The sequence below is a fragment of the Athene noctua genome, chromosome 12 (assembly GCF_965140245.1).
Source record: "Athene noctua chromosome 12, bAthNoc1.hap1.1, whole genome shotgun sequence".
In the NCBI taxonomy this organism is placed as follows: Eukaryota; Metazoa; Chordata; class Aves; order Strigiformes; family Strigidae; genus Athene; species Athene noctua.
The window spans coordinates 12705834-12731961 of NC_134048.1; the positions used below are offsets into that span (position 1 = coordinate 12705834).

Here is a 26128-nt window from a genome sequence, read left to right on the forward strand (position 1 = left end):
TAACAGAGGTGGTTGGATGATTAGTCGGATACCGACTTTACCTCCGAGTGTGCATGTACTTTCTTTTCACTTGCAGAAAGCACGGGAAAGCCCCAGACTGCACAGTAAGGAAAAATAAATACATCTTGCCACCGAAGGCCCCGGCGACCCAGCCGGCCCAGCCAGGCGGGCCCTGCTCGCCCGACCCCGCACCCCCCGAGCCCGGCACCCGCCCGGGGCCGCAGCCGGGGGGCGGTTGGCCCCGCACCCCCCAAACGAAGCCCGCGGCCCTCGACCTTCCCCCTCCGCGCTGCGCCCGGGCCCGCGGCCTCGGCCCAACCCCTGCGGCGGGGCCGGTCGCGGCGCCCCAGGCCGGCCCGCCAACTTCCACCGGGGCTTCGCCCTGCCCCGCGGGGCCGCTGCCCGCCGTCCCCGCCGCCGCCCGGGGGGCGAGGGGCGGCCTCGGGCTCGGCGGCGCCGGGCCGCGGCCAGGCCCATCCCGGCCTGCGGGCCGCCGCGGCGCAAGGCCAGGAGAGGCGGTGGGGCCGAGCCCACCCGGCGGCGGGCCGGGGCCGGGGCCGGGGCCGGGGCCGGGGGCGAGCCCGGGGCCGGGGCGGGCCCTGGCGGGCCGGAGGCGGGGCCGGCCGGCGGGAGGAGGCCGCGCCTCGGGGGCGGTGTTGCAGACCGAGGAGGCGGCTCCGGAGCCATCGCGCCTGCCCGGCCGGCGGCGGAGCTCGGCTACAGGGGGAGGGGGGTGGGGGGGCGGCTCGGCGGCGGGTCTGCGGGCCGGGCGGGCCCCATGGGCGGGTGTGTGGGCTCCCACCACGACTCCTCGGGCAGCCTCAACGAGAACTCGGACGGCACCGGAGGTGAGTGCCGGGGCCCGGGGCCGGGCGGGCGGGGGCCGCTCCCGGCGCCGCGGGGAGACCCCGGGGCGGGCGCTGCGGGCCGGGGCCTGCGGTGGGGCCGGGCCCGGGGCCGGCGGCGGGCGGGGGAGCCGCGCTGCCCTCGCCGGCCTTGGGGCGCTACGCCCGGCATCGCCCTCCCCCACCCCTCCCTGCGCCCGGGCCGCAACTTTCCCGGGGCGGCGGGGGTGTGCGGGGGGTGCGCTGGGCACCCCCGGCCGGCCTACAGCCCCCGGCAGCTCGCCGCGGTGCCCGGCGGGCAGAGCCCCCCGCCCCGCCGACGCGGCCCCGGCGGGTGGGGGGCTCCGCGGCGCGGCCCCTCTGCCCGCCCGGCGCGGCCCGGGAGCAGGAGGCTGATGAAATAGAGACGGGCCGGGGAAAGGGCCTGCCCGGGGCTCCCAAACTTTGTTTTCCAGCCTAGCTCCTTGTGGTGTGCGGAGAATAATTCTTCAGATAACTTAGATCCTGGCACTGCTGCGGGTTTGGGTTGGTTTTGTTTTTTTTTTTTTTTTTCCTTCTTTTGATTCTCTCCAAGAAAGATGGATGCTTTCCTCCAGCCTAGATCACACATACTAAATAATCAATTTCCAGCGACTTCAGGTGCTGGAGCAGCATGTTCTCACTTGTGTGCCAGTGCACACCTAGTTACTGTAGCGTATGTGGAAACATTGCTGCAGTATAAGCGGCCTTTACCCTTACATTTTTCTTAAATATCTGAATGATTGCTTTTTCAGTGTTCTTAGGTTTGTGGATACCTAACGTTCTCCAGCTGAGTTGCATATGCTTTATAGTAATTTAAAGTCAGCCTCCCAACTGGACACTTGACTCACAGGTAGTCCTCACATATGCAGGGTCCACAGATTCGGGTTGAAAATGTTGATCTAGGTCTACATTTTCCCCTGTGCCTTATGGAATGTTATTTATCGGTCTGGTTTTGTTTCAGATGCCCCAGCTGATGGGTATTCTGTCATATCAGTGACTTTGCTGTCACTCCATAAAGTAAAAAAATGTACCACAATTGTATCTGAAGCAGCCACCTGCTGATTAACACCAGATACAGAGCTCATAGAAATATCAGAAAGTCCAGCTGCTAAGAACTGTGTAGGATTTAATCACATCATTGTTATTAAAAGGAATTTCATAGCTTTGTCTAGTATGAGTCTTCCTTACTCTTCCCCTCTATTAAAAAAAAAAAAAGGGAAGAAGCAAGTTATCTAAAAAATACACCTGTACTAAGCACACTTGCCAACCAGTAAAAAATGCAAGAGTGTCGGTGCGGAAAGGACCAGAGCATACTAAAAGCCAAAGAATGTCAGGAATCATCACATACCCAAAAAATCTTGACTGAAAAATATCATTAAAATCTGCACTGACATTTGTTCAGAAACCTGCTTCAGTAGCTAGGTGATATGAGGTGAGATCATGTCACAGAAATAGCCTAAGTTTAATTTCCTCACTCTTATCTTGCCTGTGATGTCAAATGAATGAGATGATAGGAGGGAAAAAATTATCAGAGTTTGGCTGATACTGTAGAATAGTCTTATTACACATCCAGTAGCAGCACGTGAAGTGGGCAGTCACCATCCAACTTGTCTACAGAGTGCTGTCCTGGATGGACTTACTGAGAGCACGTTTCTGCTTGGTGTTTATATGCCATGACATACTGCTGCTTTGGGGTTAAGTAACCTATTGTGCTTGGTGCATTAGAACAGCAGCTGGATTTTTCAAGATGTAAGGGATGTGAAATGCATGTCAGCTGGCTCATGTTGATTCATGCTCTAAGGATAATGTTCCTTAAGGTTGTCTCACTGAAGTGAGAAGTGATGAAATTTCAGTTGAATTATGGGCTTCTTAAGACTGTCTTAAACAGCTACAGTGTGCAGTAGCCGGTTTTGTAATGTTATGTATCTGTTCCTGCCTCTCAACAAGAAAAAAAAGGGGGTGTTGGTTAAGCTGAAAGAACCTCAAAATATCTTTTATAAACCTGACTCCCAAGATGTCAAAGCCCAGCCTGCACTAATTCTTAGCTTTACAAATTATGCAAATGTGCCCACGCCAAGTATGAAATCTGACTTGCTCTCTCGAGGGAGCTTATGTCTTGAGGCATCAGCAAGTGAACCAGATGAAGCCCAAGTGAACACAATTTGGAGACTAGACCTGTGCAGAAAGGCAACTTATTCTTGTTTCCCGTATAAGGCTCATTTCCTCTAGCTCCTGGGCTGTGACCTAGTCTTGTGTATTTGCTTTCAGGTTGCTGTCAGTGAGCAGGGCTGGATCCTTTTATAAATCTCAAGAAGGCTATTTTGAAACAGAAACATCTCAGTTCCAACCAGACCATTGCCGGCGATGGACTTACTTGGGGGAGGCTTTGTTTCTTCCCTAGAATGGAGAAGTTTCTTGGAGAATTACAAATGGTCATGAGATTGATTAGACAGCAATAGCAGCCCTTGATGCTGCATAAGTGGGAGCCATATCTCAAGTCTAATTCATAGAGGTCTCAATCTGTTATGGTGCTGTATGGAGCTGGCAAAATCTTGGTCGATTGTATCACTGGAGTTCAGATGAGGATTTGTCACATCCCCATATTCTCCTCGGTCCTTTTGTCAGTCACCGGGGCTTCCTGTTACTTCTCTTCTGCTCGACAAAGCTGACAGCGTGCCCTGATTATCTGAGCTTCCTTTGTCTTTTACTACTGGTATTTCTCAAGGTTGAGAGGCTTGCAAGAATCTGGAGAGCTGCTTAATATACTCAGGTGTGTCTCTGTGTGTAACTTCGTATTAATCAAAAATACCAGCTCTCCTACGTGTGTGTACCAGTTTATTGCATGTTTCCATTCACATTGACCAAAGCAGGAGTCTGTTCCTTAACTAGAGTTAAACAGATGCTGCTATGCCCATCCTGCTGGAAATAAAATGGTCTTTGCGGATTGATACCAGCTGTTGTGTTATCACTGTTCTTTTTGGCAAGGGCTTGGTGCTTGGTGTGTTGTAGTCCGGCAGAGCTGTATTGTGGGTGGATGTCCTGGATGACAAGATGGAGTTACTGATGACTCTTTAAAGGAGATACAAAGAAGAATAAATTATGATTGTGAAGTGATTTATAGACATGGGATTTTTTTTTTTTTGCCATCCTCCCTTTAGCTCAGCTGTCTCCCTTCAGCTATTCCAAATTTTCGGGAGCCAAATGCCCCATCTCTTCATGTTGTGCCTTGTCAAAGGTGTCTGAGTTTCTGCAGGACAGTGAGATTGGGGTGAGAAATAGCAGTTCTCTGGCCACTTACAAGTTATGTGACTTAGTTGTGTATTCAGAAGAACACTGGGTTTAGAGTTAACTGCTGGAAGACTGCACTTGTGCCTGCACGTAGGGTTTGATAGCTTATCGCTTATGTTTGGTCTAGCACAAACAGGAGAACTTGCATTGCCAACTTGACATCCCCACAGGCAAATCCTTTCTGGAGGACTGCTCTTAGAATTCTTTTCTTTCTTTGGAGGGAAGCAGGGGGGAAGGAAAAGGAGAAACATGAACCAGTTGATTTTCTTCTGGCAAACTCTTACTCCTGTTAGAAGTTGCGTATTACTTTGTCTTACTTGGTAAAGTTCAGTGAGACAGTTATTTGTGTGGAATAACAAAAGGACAGGAAATACAGTGTCTAGAAGTACGGGCATGACAAGTCATTACAGATTAAGGCTTTTGGCTGCAGCTGTCTGATTGCTGCTGTGCTCTCCTTGACATGATGTTCGCCTGCCTGCTGGAGTTCTTATCGCCCTTCTTTGTTATAAAAGACACTGATTCTGTTTGAAATTTGTCTTCTTTACTGCTGCCCCTATCACCCAGCAGTGATAATAGGGACAAGGGGAAATAGGGCTGCATGTTTGACTGACATGCTAGAATAGGAGAATATTAAAACCAGAAATTCCTCCTGCAGTATTTGATGCAGTGCTAGAGCTTCGTTACTTCTAGAAAACCAAATATTGTGCTCAACCTCTGCTTTTGATAACTGGACAACAGTTTCTTAAATATTTTCTGAGTGCTGTGCAGTGCCGCATATCACATGTCTAATTTGAAGTTACAATAACTGCTTTCATGGTGCTTCTATGGAAGACTGACCAAGGGAATTTGCATATTAAGTAGTCAGATTTGTTGCTCACAATTGGACTAATACAGTAGGGCTATGCATGGCTTGCATGGGGGGGTTAAACAAGCATCTCATGACTGAGCAGTTAATAGCATTGGGTGCCTACCCCTCGTATCAGAGCATACAAAGAATCTCCCATTTCCAGATTGCGTTTTGCAGTGTGTTTTAGCTGTTAGTTCCAAGCTGTGATGGTGTGTGCCTGCACACAGCACTTTTTTGGGGTTTCATTGCCATCTAAAGGAGGTGGCTCTAGACTTAAGTTCCTGCTGTTTTATAGTGCAACCTTGAAACACAGTGCTGGATATGTTTTTGCAAAAGTAACGTTAAATCAGAGCTAGCATTAGCTGTTAGGTCTTACTGTGTTGGGTTTTTTTGGGTTTTTTTCTGAAAAAAGGGAATACTAAAAGCTTAGCACGGCTCTTAAAACTTGCTCTATATCTCTTATGATTTCCACAGAAGTCCGTGTGGTTTTTAACAGGGCTTTGAATAAAAGTAGCCTTTAGTAACTTGATTTCTTGAGGGCTGGGTGCCCGCAGCCTCCTTGAGATTATTAGGATCTGTGCATCTTGTGCTGAGAGTGCTTGATAATTCAGTACCAAGTGTTTTTCTACTGGAATATCACTTTGGTATGACACTTTTAATTTGTAAACTGATAGACTTTGTTTTGTTTTTCAGATGATAGCAAGTAACTCTTCGAAAATGAAATAAGGTGTTATTTTTACTGTTAATAAGGGCTGATGAACGCAGCTGTTAGGTTTCCTTTTTGGCATTGTTTCTATGCAATTGTTTGTTTGGTTTCTAGATGAAGTGATTTGTTTTAATTTCTCTATTTGGGATATCAGTGTTGAAAGCAACAACGTCCTCTTTTGCTGAATATTAAATATAATAAATTGAATGTTCATTGTGCTTTGGACATTTTTGATAAATGGAAAATATTATTAGTTGCCTGTTTGAATAAACTCTAAAAAGCAGCGATCCACTCATTGCAGTAGGTAATATGATAGCTATTATTTTTCATGTGATTGTTGAATAATATAATTAATGAGTCATAAATTGTAATACAGTTGAAGCCAGAAATAAAGATTTGCCTTGTAGTTAAGTCTTGCCGATTCCTGCAAGTCGTCTTGCAGGTGCAAAAAAGGATTGAGTTGGCCACAGCTGGTCTGGTTACCCAGCTCCTGAAAAAAAAGAAAGAAAATAAATATCTGAAATACTTCTGACCAGGTGACCATGTTTGAGAAATGAATACAACGGCTCCTGTGCTGGTTTATAAGCAAAAAAGGATGTTATACTTAAAGGGTTTGATGTAAAAAACGCTTTCACCCTGTCTTGTAGACAAATGCTGTGTATAAGCTACATTTTTAGGCAGTTGTTTCCAATTTTCTACCTCTGCTTCACTGCCTTAAAATTCAGACCCCTTTGATGCCAATAGATCAGAGGTTTGGGGGTTTTTTCCTCTTAGTCCTTAGTTTTTCTTTTTTTTTTTTTTTTTTAATCCAAATTGCCTGGTACAGGAAAGTATGCTGCACTGGCCAGTAGGTGCTTCATGATACTCCCAATTCTTTCTCACTAGATTCAAAATGACCTTTTGCGTGTGGCTGGTGCAGTATGTCCATCCTCTCCTGCAGAGAAGCCAGATCCCAGCATGTCTATTGCCATGTAGCATGCCCTTCCCAAGTACTGCTCCGAAAGAAAATGCAGGAAGGGCTTGCTTTTCCTTCCCATGGGGTGTTCCCTGAGAAGAGGCGCAGCTGAGTGTGCAGCCGCAAGCTTTTCCCTTCCCAGAGCTGGTGGCATCCCTGTCTTGGGAAGGCAAGAGCATTTCTGTGGGGGAGTTCTGCCACCCAGCAGACAGGATGAACCAGGGAAGTCTGGTGTGGCATCTCCTGTGTGCGTAGCGCCTAAGCAACAGCTTAAAAGAAGCCATTGGTTCACCTTCATCTTTCCTACATGCAGGTGCTTCAGGTGAAGTCTGTGGAGGTTTTGTATGTTTCATTTTAGTTCCAGCTGGAAGCTCTGAAGGACTTTTTTTCTTTTGCGAAAGAGACATTATGAAATTGAGCCTTTTTAAGTCTTCCTAATTCTGGTTTTAAACGCTGCTCCATTTAGACAGCTGTAGTCATCATAATTGTATAAACAGGCAGATGAGGTAGTCCTCAAGGATGTCTTGCCAGATTAAGATGCTAAATTTCAGCGTGTGGAAAGGTGCTGACCTTAGATGGATGCCAGGGCAATGCAAGTGCCACATTTGTATGGTGGGCTTTCAGAAGCATCTGCTTGCTTTGTTTACTGCAAACCTACGGGCTCTGTTTACTCACAGTGATGCTAAACCTTTGGCATTTGTATTGCGGCTTGGCAGGGCTGGTGAATCCACATGTTGGGAGTGAGCACGTAGGGCACCTTGGATCCACGCGCTGGGGAAGCGCCTGTGCCACGGCTGCTGGTCCTGCTGGTGGGAGGCTGGCGTCTGGCATCGCTTGGCATGGGAGTGTGGCAAGAGCAACGAGGCTCGATTACCCAAAATCAGAAGGGAGAGGCTAGGAAGTGGCCTGTTCTGTGAACCAGGTAGAGTACGAGGAAGAATAAGAAAAGCTGGTCAGTAATCTGATTTCTGGCTGTTGAATGGAACACTTGCACTCTGAGGCTTTCAGTTACAGCCTAATCTGCTGCCTGTATGTTGTCTGGCTGAAATCTAAGATTTGAAAGAGAAGCGTTCCAGTCCTTGGGAAGCGAAATACAGGTTTTGGTTTTCTTTAAGAAAAAAGAAAAAGCTTTTCCCTCACATTGGGATTGTGTTTCCAGTATGAAAAATGCAGAATCTAATTCAGTGTTTCATACTGAGTTATCAGTATCAGCGGAAGAGTGACATATCCAAAAGCAGTATGAGTGCTCATTGCACTGCTTGTACAGTTGATGGAAAACACCTACAGCATAGGATGTAACTTGATATTTTACTTTCTTGACCTGTGTGCAGTAAAATATGCAGGATGTCTAATGTGGTTTATGTAGGTTTCAGCAGGAACGTGAATTTTGCATTTGTGCCTTCTGCTGACCCTGGGCCGATCTCACAGCTGTCAGCCAGTCTCCTGGCACACTCGGATTAGGTCTGTGCAAATGCGAGATGGACAAAAGATAGGGAGTGCAAACTGTGCAAAGGGGTTTTGTTCTGTTTCCCACCTTTGAAGTAAATTAAAAACTATGTCTTATATCCTGATGGGACTGAAGTTTCTTAGGCTACCTTACATATTTAAAATTACGTAAGTAGTTTGTCATTCTGAGACTTCACAGTACTGAGAGATGCAGGGGCACTGCAGGTTCTGCAGGTAATAAGTGCATGAGCAATTAATACATGCTATCAGTTTGCAGGAGCTGTTCTACATCTAGTTGACTTCTTAGGGCATAATGTAAAGCATTTGAAAATTGTACTTTATAAAGTAGAAATACTGGTGGGGATGGGGGTCCTTGATGCTGTGCTTGCATATTAGATCACTGTAACAGCTCCTCCCTTCATCCTTTTCTCAATGTCCTTTTCTCTTCCCATCTCCCCTCTCCTTAGTGAACATGATTTAAAAGGAAAAATTCAAAGCCCGGCTTGAAAGCCATTTGTGGGAGGAGATGGGCACAGTTCTGAAGGAATGATTCTTCACTGCTGTAGAAATTCAGATCTGCTGAAGGATTTTTATATATATGTATATATAAAAAGATATCCTTGTGCTGAAGATTAGGTAGAAGGGAGGGCATCTGGGGAATTTCTGATCTATCGTGTGGTTTTCCCATGTTCTCGATCATAAAAGAAAAGGCACTTTACAAATGGTAGTGAAGACTGCTTCAGTAGTTTTCAGTAAGAACGGGTCCTGCCCAGGGGAAAAAGATTAGAGACTAAAATCTGAACAATTATCATACAATGCTGTAGATTTCATGTTATCTTTGAACATGTTAATAGGGAAAGTTTACCCTTAAAACATATATATATATATGTTTTCAGCCTACTGTTATTGACACTTTTCTATAAATAGCTAAAATATTTTTCATACAATGAAATTATAAACATTTTGTAGATCATAACAAGTTACAGTTTATAATCATTTATAATAAATGTAGGAACTATAAATAATTCTCTTAGTTCAGACAACATTATGTAGGAAGGCATTTTTCACCTTTTCCCAGTTTGAGAACACTCTCAGGGCCTGAAATGGCATTGGGAGCAGAGTACAGTAGCTTGGGGTTGGAAGCTTGTTACCTTTGTATTTTTAAAGTTCAGTCATGGAGCTCAATTTCTGCTCTCATGCTGTGATCAAGGGCACCCTGGATTCATGAAAAGGATCTCTCATGGCATTTACTTTGTTGCTTTACTTTTCCACCACAGAACTATCATCTCCTGTGATTTCTTGTCTGTATGGGTAAATACAGTCTTTTTGTAAAACAGTACCTTTAAAATAGCAGATAGTACCTGCAGCTGGCAAATGCCATTTTCTACTGCCAATTTTTTTTTTGGCAACACGCTGCTACTTGAGCGCCTGAGTCTACTGTAAAGCATCAGCAATCTGAGGATAATGGCTGACTGGTGAAAAGGTAAATGGTTTAAGTAAAAATTGCTAATTCACATGCTTCATATATACTGAACAAAGTACTTCTTGGCAAGTGTATAGGGAAACGTTGCATATGTCATATATGCTGGACTTCTTAATGCCCTCAGAGTGTTTTCAGATGCATTTGCTACATCTCTGGTGCATATGTCAAAATAATGTTTATAATGCAGGGTGCTTAGCTTTCATTTGGGCTCTCACCTGACAAACGCTTCTAAATCCCTCTTGTGTGAGTCACTGCATTGCATATACATACCCCATGGGGGACAGGAAGGACCTGTTGTATGTGTGGGTCTGTGCTGGAAGCAGCAAGGGGACTGACTCTCAAGGTCTCTGAACATGGAAGCACATTTTTAGATGCTGTTTTGGTGGAGAACTGTATTGCAGGTAGAAGTCCTGGTTCTACTAGTAGCAAGCTCAGCTTGCTCCAAGCTTGTTAACACAGGGACTGAAGTGAGGGTGAGAATACACGGGCAGTAAGCAGTTTGGAAGTGTTAATGGCAAGCAAAGCGTAGCATACATGTTAAATAGTTTGGAAACCATAAACGTTATCTTAAGGTTGGACTAACAATTTTGCTAACTCTTGCTGGATGTATTTGCAAGGAGGCTATATTTGGTGGCAGCAGTAGTTAAACATACGTTTGGATGAAGCTTAGCACTCCAGTCCTTCACACCTCTAAGTAGCAGCATCCTTCGCTGTTCCCGGATTTGGTCTGGTTGCCTGTTCAGGACGTGATGTGAATGCCCTGCTTGCTGAGGGTGAGTGAATCTCTTCCTTTGCCTGTGCATTACGTACATCCAGTGCATGTAATGAGCAAACCTGCTGAATGGGTGGTAAATCACAGGTCCCAACTGAGGGTTAGCACTTTGATGGGTGAAGAAGAGGAAAGCTGTCAAATATCTATTTAAACTTTTTTTAAGAGTTGGAACTCACTTGTGAATTGCATGTTGATGACTTGGCTCAGTAAAACATATAGCAGACTGATTTTTTTTTTGTAAATTTTTTTTGCTATGTTCCTACAGAAGTACATTAAAAGAACATGGGTTGCTATAAATACAGGCAATTATCAAATAAAAATATGTTCTGTAAAGTGCTTATCGGTATCGGATATTATTCCAAGACAGGTTTAAATGCTCATTTGAGATAAGTGGTCTTACTCATTTGTGTGTCGGTGTTTCACATCTGTAGATCTCCATTGTATCTTTTATCCAAATCTAAAACTAGTTCGGGTGCCAAAACAGCTTGAATTGCAGCAGAAAACCACATGAGTATTGAAATAACATTGCTCGATTAAAGTCACATGCTTTAAATCAGTGATGTATTGTATAGCCTCACACTGATGTTACTTAGTGCTATGTCCCATCACTACCTTAACGCAACTGAAACAAGTACATTTGTTGTGTATATCCAGGACACTCCAGCTGCTGCACTGATATTACAGCACAAAAATAGCTCCAAAAATACTACAGGCTCATTTTGTTTGGCTTTAACTGAAACTCCTTCAGAATGGAACAAGAGGAAATACACAATTTTTGCCTCTCCTCTGGGAGAATAAAGGAGCAGCAGCATTGTCAGAACAAGGGAGCATAGGTATTGTGGTTTGCTATTGCAAGGCAATACTGGAATGAGAGTCCCTTAGGTGTAAATAATGTTCTAGTTCTTGAACTCTGGCTCATGATAGAGACTTTCTAAACCTGTGTGCTTTCTCTCAAAATGAGAAAAAGCATCCCAATGTACAGATATTATTTTCCTGTAAACCTCTAAAAACAATTTAACTGTATTCGGGGTATCTTTTTTATTCCAAATGGCATAAACTTTTAGAAAATACACCGGCTTCTCAACTGTGACAGAACTGCCTGGCCCACCAATGCCTTGGAGGGATCATGACATAATGCCATGTGTCCAGATGCAGGTTTCCAAAAGCTTTTCTACCTTTTGTCTCTTATGGAGAGAGGCACTACCAAAATATGCTTTTTGGAGTTAAAGGAAAACTCCAGCGTTTCCTGATCCTAAGTGTATCTCATGGCTTCTGTCCTTCTGGTCTCCTCTTAAAGCCCTGTTTCTTTGGGGAAGATGCGCTTACAGCTGGAATCATGCTATTCCTGAGTGCAGGTTGTAGGCTGGGTGTCTTTTGGGCTAGCTCATGAATACTGAATAAATTGAACCAAAGGAACAATACTGGTTCCAAAGAGTTTATAGTCTGAAAGCTGGCCCTTACAGGTTTGGTGGAAGCAACTTCTGCACTTTCTGAACTGTCCTTACTTATTTTTTTTGGTTAAGTAAGCTTGACGAGAAGGGAGTTCGGGACTTGTAACCTTCCTGTCTTGGTAATTTTTTTCCTGGCCTATTTAGCAGTAATTAATGCTCTGAGGTACCCATGTATGATGTGGTACCATCTCACTTCTGCATTGATTGGCTTTGTAGTCCTTCACCCACCAGAGTCCAGTAAGGTGTTAGTAGGGGTGAAAGACTTGTTGTCTGCTTTGTCTCCCTGGGAAATTTCATGCTCTTTCTAACAGAATGACTGGTCTGTTGTGCGCCTAATTCTCCTAAATAGTATTCTTCTAGTGATTAGGTTTAGGTTGGGAAGGAGGGGGAGGAATCAGGACTTGTGATTAAATTACCAATCTAGCTTTTTAGGCAGCTTGAAGAGTGAAATACTCCACGGGTTTTTGAAGCAGCAGGGAATCTCGGTTCCTTGTTTAACATAGCCAGTGTCATTTAGTTCTGCCAGTGGAGATTTCTAAATGATTTTGCCACAAGTTGGTTAAGTGAAAACTGCTTACCAAACTAACTGGGAGTAGAAATTTGGGAATGCGTTAGTTTGTGACTGCCAAATGAAACACCCGCTTTGTACCCATCCCACTCATGGGGTCTAGCTAACTGCTTCGCCTTGGAGTAGAGATTACACACGCAGAATGGGTGGACTCTCTAGCACTCCCCATTCCCAGCCATCATCCATCCCAGGACGTGATCAGTCATGATCAGTTCCCAGGGAGCAACTTTTTGTCAAGAACTTATAAGTAAACATATTTAAAGCGGTGCTTACCACAGCTTCCTCAAAACACTGCATTGGAAAATGAGTAAGCATTACTTTGCGTTCTCTATAATGGTTCACTTATGGAATTCACTTTTTTCTTGCTTTATCCGTCCCAAAGAAGGCAGGTGTTTTATCTTAGGAATGCAAGTGCAATTTTTTTACTCCAATTATGTTATTTCTGATTATTATATTCAGGGAAAGTGGTGTGCCGCAGGACTATGGAAGAAATGATGTTAACGTTTTATCTTATTGTGGTGGGAAGCTTATTACCAAGAGTTAATAATTTGCATTGAGCTCCACATTAGTTAGGGAAATATTATAGATACTTGGGGGTGGGGGAGGAAGCATTTCAGTTCCTGCCAGTGTCCTACTTTGTTAACATCTCTTGGCAGGCTACATCCAGAGAGATGCTGAGAGCACTGCTATCTGATAATCAAGCCTGTTAAAAAATCTATTTTACTAAATAGTGACAATGCAGGTTAAAACAAGGTTGTGCAAAGTCCAAAATGACAGTGAGTTGCCGGCAAAGGCTTCTGTGTTTTCTAGTTCAGTGCTGTGTCAAACAGAATATTCTGTCTTAGAAATTCTACCAACTGATCTAATCTTGTCTTAAAACTCTTTCCAGGTTTGCCTACTCAAGTATGCTGTCGCTATCTGATTGCTCTGCCTGCCAAATTTCCAAGCTGAATTTGTCTTCCATTGATGAAGTGCACTTCTAGCTGCTCAGTGCAGTCACCCTTCCTTCTTTCACATGTCTCATTTCATTGTTATAAATTAATATGAGGATGTTTTCCAGCTGAAGGAACTCTTGCCATGCAATTCGGATATAGGTACCTGCACCATTTATTTTCTTTAGTTTCTTATTTTGAAACTTTGCAGTTTTTACTTGTTTATGTTGAAGGTTAATAAATCATGAACCCTTTTTCTCACAAAACAAATATTTTTCTACCAAGCTATTTCAGTGCAGATTATTATGTCTTAAAGTAAATTTTAATGCTCAATAATGAGCCCCATGAATGAGTTCTTTTCAGCTGGAGGAACTGGGGTGAATGCTACTCAGACATGAACATTTTTTTGGTGCATTTTTCTTTTGCTCATCTTTAGATTTTACACAGGTCAGAACCTTTGGATTACATGGCTTTTTCTCTCCCCCCCCCCCCCCCCCCCCCCCCCCCCCCCCCTTCTGTGCCTAACATTACAGCCTGTTTTTTCTGTGGAAATACGTGTGAGTCTGATTAACTGAGTACCAAGTACTTTATTGACCAGTCTTTAAATGTTCCTAGGACTAGCTTTTCAAGCAACGTGATTGCTGAAAATATACATATTGCAATGGCTTTCTTGAAGTGACGATTTGGATTGAGAGCTTGTGACAGTTTGGATCAGCTCCTGCTGTTGCAGGTATAGGTATCTAACAAACTGGAAGACAGAAACTCTTCTGTGATAGCCAAGAGGAAAATGCTGTGCTTCAGGGAGGGGAAATTACGGCCCTGTCATAAAAACAGGGGTTGGTTTAGAATAGTAGAGATCAAACTTCCAGGTTTAGTATGAAGAGAACATGCAAGGAGGATTATTCTTCCTACTTGATTTTTCCAGCTGCCTCTAAGTAGTTGATACTCATCCTGGACATACCCCAGCAAAGATTACTCTTCCCACAGCAAAGGAGTCTCTTGTTTCTTATTGCCATTCTGATTATTATTTTTAATAGCTTCTGTTGCTAGTAGTGTCTAAATATTGCTGTAATAGGGAGGGTCCTGAACACTGGCCATTATTTTATGAACCAAAGCTACAGCTTGAAAAGGAAGCAGGAGAGAAACTACTGTTGGGAGCAGTCACTGCCTGGGGCCTGGCCTGACCTGAACTGAGCTGCTCTATCTGCTTGAGTCCCAGCCGTATGCTTTCCATTCCTAGATTTGATACAGGCTTTTAAAAGCAAGGAAGCCTAAATACTTTCTTTGTGTATTTATTCTGTTCACTGGGGGATTGAATGGATTTCTTTTGTGTTTGCAATTTGATTGCTACTGTGATGGAGTCTGAGATGCAGCCCCAGTTCTGCTGGGTCTGGGGTTTGAGGTGCCCTTGATCAGAGCTGCAGAAGCAGCACTTCATGGGCATGGTTTGCTCATTAGAGCACAGTAATTAGTACAGCGAGCTGGGTGAATCCAGAATGCACTTGCATCCAGCCATTTTTGTGAATTCTTTTAACTACTATAGCCAGCAATCAGCATTTTTGGGCGTTTTTTTCAGTGCTTTCAAAAACCATGGGAGATCTGGGCTCTTGTTTTCAAATGGCTGAAATAGTCTCTTTTTGCTGAGGTGTTCTCACTCATTACCAATCAAAGTATTAATCCTTAAATTTGAAGCTAGGCTTATTTTCCCTTTGAGGAAGGGAACAGGGGGTGAGAAGAGGTTCTGTCTGATACTGTAGAGTTCTGCTTTAACTCAGAACCAAAGATTTTTCCTGTAGAAACTTAACTCTCAAGTACAGAATCAGCATATGCTTATTTTAATCTGCTATCACAGCACTCATGTCTTAAATTATGTGAAAAAGTAGGAAAACTGCACCTGTCCTGACAATACTACTTTTTTTTATGAGTAGATTACGACACTGGAGAAATAAGCTCCTTCAAGCATTATGGTGAGTACCTTTTTAGAAAAGATGAGTGTAGCCCATGGTCAAGACCTACTTCAGCTATTGCTGGATACGTAACAGCTGATACTGTTGTCAGCATAATCATTGCACTGCCAGTCTTTAGCTTGCTCTTAGTTGTTGAGAATTAAATGCATTTTCAGTTAAATTATGTCCCGTAGTGATCCCTTCATTTGAAAGGAAGAGAAGTTACTTAAGGGATGTGATACTGTGTCTTTTGGAAATGCTGCCCTTTGGTACAGAACAAGCATCACTCAGTCCATTAATAGAGCTAAAGACTTATGTGCTCAGGGACTTTTGAAAGAGATCAAATGAATTTTCTAAAGGTGGAAATACTCTGGCTACTTCAATCTATCTTCATTTGAACAATTTAAATGAAGAGGGAAGTTTCCCGTGCCTACTCCAAGGTTTTTCAATCTCACGGAGAGTAGCAGGCTCCTGCAGAAGGTTCACAGCAGAAGCTGACAGCCGTGCTCAGCATTGCTTGGAGAAGGCTGCCTTGTTTATGCTCCCAATTCAGGCGCCTTCGGCTAAATGCTTAAAGTTGGATTGCATCAATAATCCTTGACCACAGGCTATAATAGGTCTAATTTTTTTCTCTGAGTACATCCCCAGGGAGTTAAAATGGCCTTGAAAGGATGTACTTTTAGTCTACTTTGTTCAAGTGCTCCCATTTAACAGTAGAGCTTTATTTTTGCCTGGATGTATGAGACTTACAGATATGTATATATATATATATATACAAGTTGCATCAAAGACTTGCTTATTTTTCATTTTGGGTTGGGAAGATGGATGACAGCTTTTTAACTGTCTAAGCAATGCATAGTGTCCTTATGTATTATTACTTGTCTCTAATTTTAGCATAAATAGGGTTTTCTAACTCTCAAGTACACCTTTTGTTAAGGAGTTCCTTATGGCTAAGAGGTAAAATAGCCAGACATACATGTTTTTTCTAAAGGCAGCTTGGTCTTTTAAGGTTGCCTGGGCATTATTAGTAAAGAATACATAAAATACTGTAGATACACTTTGTGCAATTTTAAAGAAATCCCGCTTGCAGATTAAAGTTAATGAAACTTAAGCATTACCTATTAAGGATTTTTTAAAATGCTTTCTAGTATCCAGCCTGTCCTATAAACTTTATCAGTATTAATCTGAACAACACTGAAAAGTAACTAAGCTTGTAGAATGTGCTCAGCTTGTCCTTTGATAAAAAAACAACCAAATGAAAAAAACCCACCAAACACTTGAATGCAGAGTTAGTGTTCACAGCATTCTTAGGTGCTGCTTATTCTTGCCATCTTGCATTATCCACAAAGAGTGCACAAGAGGAAATTCTCTGCATTTGCCATCAAAAGGAGGATTATTTGAAGGTAATCGTGCTAAATAATGATGTAATTGTTATCACTAAACTATTGTTACTTATTAAATTATGTAACAAAACAGTATAGAAAGCCCTTAGTCTCATTACAGAAGAAACAGTTAGTGGATTTTTTTTCTTGGGTATGATTTTTTTTTTTTTCCCTTCCTTTGTAAGTACTGGGAAATAAACGGGAGCTTTGTTCAACCTGTGGTGAACCCTCACATTCTGTGTGATGCTCATTCTCTCCCTAAAATCTTTTGCCTTGGAGATGGCTGTGAAAAACAAATTTTAACTATAAAAATTGAACTCATGGCATGTTTTAATCTTTCTTCCAAGATCTGCATAATTAAATGTCCATGGAAGCCAGAGGCAAGAGGATGGATGTCACCCTGTCAGTGTAGGGTAGAAGTCTTCGGAAGAGATGTGGCACCTTATGGTATGGGAGAGGAGCCGCATGGGGTGGGACACATGGATGGGTGGTGTAGAAATTACCCAATGTTGCTTTTACTCAGAAGAAGGTAATCTTTATCCCATTTCCATGCTCCCGGGTGATCCTAATATGGAGCTTCTCTCTCTCTCTGTCTCTCTCTGAAGTGCTTGCCCTTCAGAGTTTAGTTACTGTTTTGTAATCTCCAGCATCTTCAGCTGGAGAACAGAGCTGTCAGTCAATTGCTGTAACCTCCTGGGTCCCCCCAGCTCCTGTAAGTAACTGCTTTCATTTTATTACTTCATGCAGTTGCTTAACCAGATTCCAGTGCCTGTTTTAGATTCTGTGGCTCTTATACACGTTATTTTAAGGCTAATTCCTTTCCTTCACATGGCACGAAAAGGAGATGTAGGGTTGGACCCACCAGTTTTTGACAGGAGTTAGTTTCAAGCAGATAGTTCCAAATTTATCTTCAGTTGTTTTTTACTGTATGTTCTAACCTCTGGTGGGTGTGTGTGTAGCAGTAGACTTTTCAGCATCCCAAGGCAACTGCTGATTGCTCCATATAACTCTTGTCTGAGAAGTCCAAGTGTTGCACCTTTGAGCCACTGATCCTGCTTGTCCTTTACACCCATTTGTAGACCTTCAAGCTGCTGAGCCTTCTCCAGTCTTGAGTGTTGGAGTTTCTTGGAGAATGGTTGTCCAGACAGGAGTTGAGTTTCAAAACTACTTATTTAAAAATCTAACTTTCATTATAATTTTTCCTTATCTGTTTCTTTTTTTTCCCCACTTGTTTAGATGACACGCTGTTGAACTCAAGGCTGGAGTTTGCTTAGGCTGTGAGCATATGTACTTCCATGAATAAATTTTCAAGCTTATTAACTGGATTGTGGATCCAGAAAGTATTGACTGTAAAAGAGAAGTAAATTAATGATTTTGGTTTTCACTGGGACATTAAGCCACCAGTCTGTCAGACTTCTGCCCTGCAGAAGTTCAGTGTACACAGTCAGTTTTATGAACATTAAAATGGACCTAGTTCTTTCAGTACCTTGCTGTTTGGGAGCACCTGGAGGCTCAGTGATGTGATCATTTAGCTTCTGTGGTCATACTTATTTGTATGTGACTAATTGCTTTTTATTGATGAAAAACAAGGGACGGTAGGGGAGGAGGATGAGTCCTGCTGGTTATAATATTGTAGCATGTAGAAACCTCTGTGGATGAAGAACCTTTTGTGCTAAGGGCAGCTGAAATATAGAAGGGCTTTTGTTAGATTGGAATTCCAGTTTATTTTTAATCAACCTGCCACAAATATGAAGCCTCACCCTTGCAAGGCCTTGGGTTTTTTTATCCTATGGCTGTAAACTTGCCAGGAAGAACAAATGTTCCAACAAGATGGGCTTTGTGGTAGATGGAAAACCAGGTTCATGTTTTGGGGGAGTCTTGAGTGATGCTGTGGTGTCAGGACTTGTATTGAGTGACCTTAAAGGATAAGCACCAACAAGTGGGGGACTCAATTTTCTGCTGCTAAATCACTGGTGTGTTGGTGCTGTGTATGGCGGGACTGACTTGACAGCTCTTAAGGAAGACGTGACCACCTTCTGTTAAGAGCTGGTTGTGAGAGATTACTTTGCAGAAAGAAGCATGACATCTGAGGAGCATTGAGAATGCATTATCTCACTCTTACGCATCTGTCCACAGCTGCAGGTGCTTAGAGTGGCTGTGTGTCCACAGGTCTGCCTTGTTCAGCTTGCACTGGCAGGCACACTTCTCAGAAATTACCAGAGCGTAGGGAAAATGAGTAGGAGATTTTAGTTAGACATTAATATAAAACACTTCTTAAATGGGAACCAAATTGAAAGCATCTAAAAACTGATACAGAAGTAATTTGTAGTAAGTGTGAAATGGTAATTTTATCATTAAAAACTACCTTGTAAAATAGAGCTTAGTAAAGCAGCAAGTATCATTCTAAGAAATGCAATCTCTTAGATTAAATCTTTAAACGTTTGCTTATGCATCTTTCACCTGTTCCTTAAACTGAGCAATTGCCCTTCAGTTTTCCAAATGGCACCTGTGGAATGTAATATGGAACTGTAAAATTAAATCATTAAGGTAATGTATGTTTGGTATGTGTGTCAGGTAAGATTCCTATTTTCAGCTTACACTGAGCTCTTAATTAACTGATGAGCTTAAGTAGCTGAGATCAGTAATAGTGCATTTAGTTAATTGGCTAATGTGAAATTTTATCCCTGCCAATAACTGTGGCACTGGAATAAATTCAAGATGTGGTGTTAGATCCTGTAACTAAGCTAATTTAATCATTGGTCATTGTAAAAACAGTTATCAAGTTGGAGGACTTTTTGTTCACTCCCTTCTGGAATTTGTAACTGCTGTGCATGGCAGAAGTGACATGGCAATGCTGTGTTCACCTAAGTATTCATTAGGAGCATTAAATCAGCCATCTGTCTTGTGCAGTATACTTTGTATTACACAGACCATGTTAAATTTCAGATTTTGGTGGAAGGGTTTAATGCAACATACCCTGACTCAAAATAACGCTATGGTGAGATAGGGTTTGAAGATTGCACTGACTTCTGCAGCTCCTCCTAAGAAATTTTACTTTAGAGAAGCCTTACGGATTTCTAGGATCTCTGTTAGTTTTTAAATTTCCTAGCACTGAGCCATAGTGGTAACCTAAGAAAGTCTAAATTATGTTGAAAGTAGTTCTGGATCTCTGTGGTACTGACAGAGCTCATATCTGTCGGGGCACTGAAGCACCCCAGCTCTTCCCTTGCTGTTCTTCCTTGTGATCCAGTGAATGGGCTAAGAGCTACAGAAGTCTGGGGTTCCTTCTTGTAATAAAGTACATTCACTGGTGGCATTGTCCAGAAAGTCTTCAGAAGTTGCAGCTTCATGTGTACGTACACTGCATGTGGGCTTGGCGAGAAGGGTGTGCCAGCTGGCTTTCAGAACAGTTACACCTAATCAGGGTGAAGCCAGCTACATTATTTAAAGAAAATTATCAGTTAAATATTTTTTTATTTCTGGCAGGATGAAAGATAAGGCTGCCTTTGATTTTTTTTTTTTTTTTTTTTTTTAATGAAAACTGTGCTAGTTGAAGTACTTGTGGTGCATTAAACGCAGACCAGATGTACAGCAGATGTCCCTGTCTGTCACTTACCAAACTCGGCAAATTTTTGATGACCTTGTGTGGTTGGTCTGTGGCTGTGTGACAGAGGCTGGCACTGGCCGTGCTGCTCCCATGGCTTAGGCCAACGTAAAAGTAAAGCTTTGGTTTAAATGCCACTGAGTCAGACCCTGATTTGTGCTTTGCTCAAAACGTGCCAACCTTGGCTGTTAGCATAGAGAGAAGCACTTGTAGCACTTCAGTTGTAAGGTTTGGTTTTTGGTTTGGTTTTTTTTTTGACAGAAGGGATGTCAGCCTCCAGTAAATGTCTTTATATAGCAGTTCATATAGATGCTTGTTATGCAGTGGACAGAGGGAGAACATTATCAAGAAGGAGGGTAGCTTCTGGGCCAGGACAATGTTCATTTGCAGCTGGGAACACCAGATCTTTCCTTGTATTAAATCCATGCTAGCAGATGAGACTGCTCTGTGCTGCTGGTCTGGAGCAGCAGGTTTGTGCCTGCATCAGCAGTATGCTGGCATGGAGTTGACCGGTCAGGTTTATCTGATGTGTCTAAAGTTTCCCTGTTAACTAAATCAAGGGGAAGATACAAAAGGGTTTTAAAGCACTTTAAAAGTGAAGTTGCTGAGTTGCATTCTTTCCCTGATAGGAGACACAAAGCACTGGGGTGTTTTTTTTAGGTAAGCTCTGTGCAGCTTTCCACTGCATTCCCACAACTGTTCCCATCTCATACCGTGCTGAGTACTGCACTTATTTTTCATGTGAGAGGTTGCATTGATGCTGTTGACGTGAGAGGATGTGATTGAGTTTTAACTTTTTAACAAAAGTCGAAAGAAACATGTACATTATGCAGCCTGTCTCAAATAGAATATTTTTCATGTTGCTGACAGCTTCCTTAATGGTTCTTGTCGTAGGTTTCCAAAAAGATAGTCTAGTTGTTCATTGTAGATGGTACGGATTAAAGGTCTTGGTGCTTACATGCCATGATTTGGGAATGGGTAAATCTTTATCCTGTTCTGCATCCAGCTGAAAACATGCATCTACCAGAAATAGGAGTGGTTTAAATTCTAGTGTAAACAGTGTTGACAGGTAATTGCATTGATAACGTCTGTCCCTTGAAGCTGTTCCACCATAGCGCTACTAGAACTTCACTGTGAGGCTGAAGCTAATGCTGAGCAGCCAGTATAGCTACTGCTGTTCTTCCTACTGGCTGCGGAAGCAGAATTTGTGGCTCTAAGATTCCTTTGATGGTATGCGAGAGATGTAGATGGGCATCAGCTGGCCTTTACCCTGCCTGGCAATGTTCCTGCTTCATCTGTAGTCACCCCTTGACTGAAGCACTAAGGATTTGGAGTGGTGACTAGACAAAAGTGTTTGCTCCCTTTAGACGTTTTTATCTATTGGGAAAAGGGGTGTTGCATCATGAGTGTAACTGAGATGATCGAGAAATATTCTGCTAGTGATTCCAGCAGGAAGCTGGGTGGGCAGGCAGGGCTCAGGAGTAACCACAAAGCTTTTGTAAACTAATAATAAAGCCTCAGAATTAATGCTGGGAAATAATGCTGAGCTTTTGTTGGGAGACCAATGCAGAAAATTTCCTTTGAAAAATACTGTTTGAAATGTTGAGGCAAATAACAGTAGAGAACTTCATAGTGGCTTTGTTTGCATTATTGCTCTATCTGACACCACTTATCCAGAGTGTTTGTAACCGTAAGGGTTTGCCATCCTGCTCTTGCAGATCTGGGAGCCGAGGAGTTGTCCTTGTAAAACCTGTATGAACAGACAGGAGGCTGAAGTTCACCTCTTGCCAGCTGGCTCTCAGCTGTGAGCTGCACCTTACATTAGACAAAATATACTGATGTGGTTTAAATTTCTGTGAAAGGCGACCTATGTTACCACAGTGTGTCCCAGCACAAAGCATGTATCAAGGCTGTTGGAAATCTGAATAGATCCTGTGTGTGTTGGGATGAGGTGGGATGTTTGGATCTGGTATACCGTCAGGGAGCAGATCTCGAAAGTTTGAAGCTTTTATTTTTTGCTGCAATACTGCTGGCTTCTTTGAAATGTGAGGGGTGATGAGTGATGAACTGCCTGCAAATACCAATCGCTCTTGATTTCTTCTGCAGTTCCTGTTGAAAATTACGAGATAAATGGAAAATACAGTGTAATAGCTGGTAATCAGAATCAATTCTTGCCCAGCACATTCATGCACCCTCATCCTCTCACATGTTTGATATCTTATACTGTGAAGCCTTTGGATTGACTCAGTGAAGATTTAGTGCCTTGTGTATGCAGAGAGACAGGGAAGCTTTGTGCACGTAGGACTTGTCCAAAGCTGCCTGCAATTATCAGTGTAACTTGCATTTCATTCACTTTAGTTTCTTCTGTGCAATTAACTCCTTTTGGAGGAAGGTGTTGGGTAAGAGTTGAGGAGACGCCTGGAGAAATGGGGAAGGCGCATTTCTTGCTCCTGCTTTGAGCAATGATTTGCGACACCCCTAGTACCAGCACAGGTGACCATCATCTTGGGGACACAGTGCTCTTTGCCTGGTTGGCTTTGAGTGTAGGGGTGATAAAAGTAATCGATGCACCCCCTTTCCCCAGAGGGACCAACCGCATACATCATTTTGCACCAGCGAATGTCATGCCTGGCAGGCGGCTCACGCAGGAGTGCAAGCCTGGCTTTGAGTGGTGGTGCTCAATCTGCTGTCCCCTGATAGTTCTTCCCCTTCTCCATCTAATTTCTTTTCTTTTTTTTCTTCCTCCCTTCACCCCCTTTCAGGTAAGAGAAAGGGGAAATAGCTCCTGGAGCTGGTTGGTGAATTTACTACTTGTGCACAGATTCATCTTTGCTAGGTTTGCTGCTCTAAAAGACTTCACAAGTTTGCTTCCTGCCTGGCTCAAAATTAACTGGTCCACTTACACTTTTATAACATTGGTTTGAATCTGTAGCCTGGTGTTTTGTTACACGTCTGTTTAAAGACATAACTTGAATTTCTATCAGGAAATGTAGTTTGTCTTGTAGTGTTCATTTCACCCTCCCTAGTCTCTCTTCATGAAAAAGACTAGAATTTAAATTTAGTTTCAAGCATTGTCTTTATATCTATCCATCTACACACAACATTTGGAAAACTCATGTCTGTCTCAGTCTCACAGAGTCCCCAGAAATGTTTTGCTGCTCTGAATACTCTCAGGACTGTTACTAATAGGTATTTTCTTTCATTTTCATATGAAATCTTGGGGCTACTTCATCTCCTTGTTAGAAAAATTTTAATGGTTCACTGAAATAATTCATTTGTAAGTCTAAAAGTCTTTTACTACTGGCTGGGGACACTTCCTTTCCAAAATACTGTTCTTGCCTTGCAAGAATGTAACCTTCTTAAGAAATAAAAGTGCTGAAAACTAGCAATAAACAGATAAGATTATGCCATTTTCCCGTTATTGTGTAAGCCTGTGCTACTCAATGTAATTTAATTGTGTAAGCCTATGCTACTTAATATAATTCTAATTCTTAGAGGCAATAAATCTCCTCCTGCCCCCTGTCCAGTTTCACTGTTTTCCTGCACGTCTCCTTTGTACTCTTCCTCCAAACGTTATTATAATTTGACTACTGAAAGGATTACACTAGAGAATGATGCAGAGAAAACTATTAGGATTAACTGTATTTAGATATTGGTACCAAATTACAAGATACCTTATGAGGAAATTGGAGCAAAATAGATTTAAGATGAGACTCATTTGATAAGGTACAGTACTGCTTGTCAGTTGTGGGGAGGGATACTGTTGGGGCTATTACTAAAAGAAATTTTATGGTCAATAAACTGTTACTTTGCATTTCATTTGTCTTGGAAAAATCTTTTATTAGCAACTGATCCTCAAAAGGGAAGCAATTTTGTACAGAAAATATTTTTGATGATTAGTTCAATCTGTATAATATTTAGTTAGCTTCTCCTGAGTGTCTTCAAAAAATTACCCATTGCTATTTCTCAAATTGTGCGTCCCTGGGAGGATATAGCTTCCCCTGTTGAAGTTTTGCATGTCTACAGTTGAAACAGACGGAACAGTACCTGCGTGCCATGTTCTCCTGGCTGGCCTCAACCTCTGCAAGTCTTAGTCTGTGTTGTTTACTTGGTGGGTTATCATTTCTGTCCTCCTTCCATGGAACTTGGCAGTCATCAAATCCCATCTTTCTGAATGAGATCCATTTCTGAACATCTGTCTCATCTTTCCCATTCAGATAGACTGTTTTGCTGATTTTCTGTCCTTCCTTCAGCACTTCTGTTGGGTGCTTCTGCTCCTTTCCTCACAGTTCATTGAAAATCTACTTAATCTCTCAGCACTTTAATAGTTGTCTTCATCTTTTGTATCTTTTCCTAAACAAAACAAAGAAAAAAAGAAAATATTACCAAGTCTTACCAGATTATCCTGATACCGCCATTTCAACACTTTGATGACACTGATAGTGTCATTTCAACACTTTGATGTTATCTTTTAACACTTGCCTGTATCTGCTTATAACTTGTGCTCCACAGGTTGAGGGTGCCTCCATGCCAGCCTTCCCCAGTGCTTGTTTTGTGTTGTGTGTCGGTCTTCATATATGTCTGCAGAGGTGTGGAAGCATGGAAAAGCCCTGTTCTTGCAACATTGATACGCAGCTGCTGGTGGATGTGTGGAGATCAACAGCTTTGGGCCTCCAGTCCTAAAATGGAGCATGTCCAGTTTGAATGTCCTCTTCTGGGTTCTGTGTGCGTGGAGTCTTTTCCAACACGTGCGTTGGCCAAATTGGGACAGTTTCTCCTGCCTGTTACAAGAGCGGCAAAAGACTAATGTTATAAACAATATATGCTTCCATTTCAAAGGAAAAGGAACAAATTCACTGTGGGGTGCTTGCATGAACTTAATGGGCCAAATTTTATTCCTAACATTATTTTAAGAAATAGGTTAAAGATACTTGAAGAAATGGGTTGGGAAGGAAAAGTTCATGTAAGGCTGACTGGGGAAATGTCTCCTTTTGTGTCAAATGCTTAAGTTTTAGCTCAGTTGCTGGAGTTAGCTCTGGGCTGTAACACGGGACCAAATCCTGTGTCCTCTCTTAGAGGGTTGCCTGCATGGTCAGTAAATGGGAAGGAGGAAAATCTGATTCACAATTGAAGCAGAGGTCCACCTGTCCTTCAGAGGCTGTAAGCTGCCTGATGTCTCATTCAGCTCTTGCTTTTGTATTATTTGATTTGACAGTAAGCCCTTTGGGGCAGAAATATTATCCAATTTGATTATCAAGTGCTACAGTTCATGGATGTATAAACTAGCAATTGTGAATGCTTTAGCTTAATGTTGGCTTTTAGTACAAGAGTCTTCCGTTACCAGCTGCTCCTACTCATCTGGTCTGCTTTGGAGGAGAGAGCAAGACTGTGATCCATAGTGATAGCGACATAACAAACACAACAGCTGTTAAAAAAAGTTCTAGACATTTTTTGACATTCTGTTAAGAAACTGATTTAAATATCTGGATTTATCTGCGTAAGCTCACTCAAAAGAAGTGTAGATAACCTTACTAGTTCCATTGCTTTGGGAAGCTGTGGGAAAGGGAAACAAACCTTCATAATTCAGGTTATAAAATAGTCTGTAAGGACTGAAGAAATACATATTTCCTTCTGAAAAATAAGACTTTGTAGTTTGCCAGGAGCTAAGGGTGGGAGGGACATTAGTCATTACCTTGAGGATCCCAGGGTGCTCCCCTACCTGTGAAGGGAAAACATTCTATGCTGCCAAACGCTACTAATGGGACAGAAACAGCCAACTGCTTGTCTGCCGCTATTTTTAGGTCACTTTCAGTTATTAAACGGTCTAATAAGGAATGCTTGACTAGGGAAGGGGGCTTGAGTAGTGCTTGGATTTTGCATGT

At 42.6% G+C, this 26128-nt stretch overlaps 1 protein-coding gene across 1 annotated transcript in view; it reads left to right on the plus strand.

Moving 5' to 3' along the window:
* The first annotated feature begins 746 nt into the window (after positions 1-746).
* The window catches only part of UBTD2 (ubiquitin domain containing 2), a 57553-nt gene continuing 32171 nt past the window's right edge, over positions 747-26128 (plus strand). The window contains exon 1 of the mRNA XM_074915885.1: positions 747-848. Within this exon, the coding sequence (XP_074771986.1) occupies positions 779-848 (70 nt within the window). The 5' untranslated portion in view covers positions 747-778. The remainder of the gene's footprint in view (positions 849-26128) is intronic.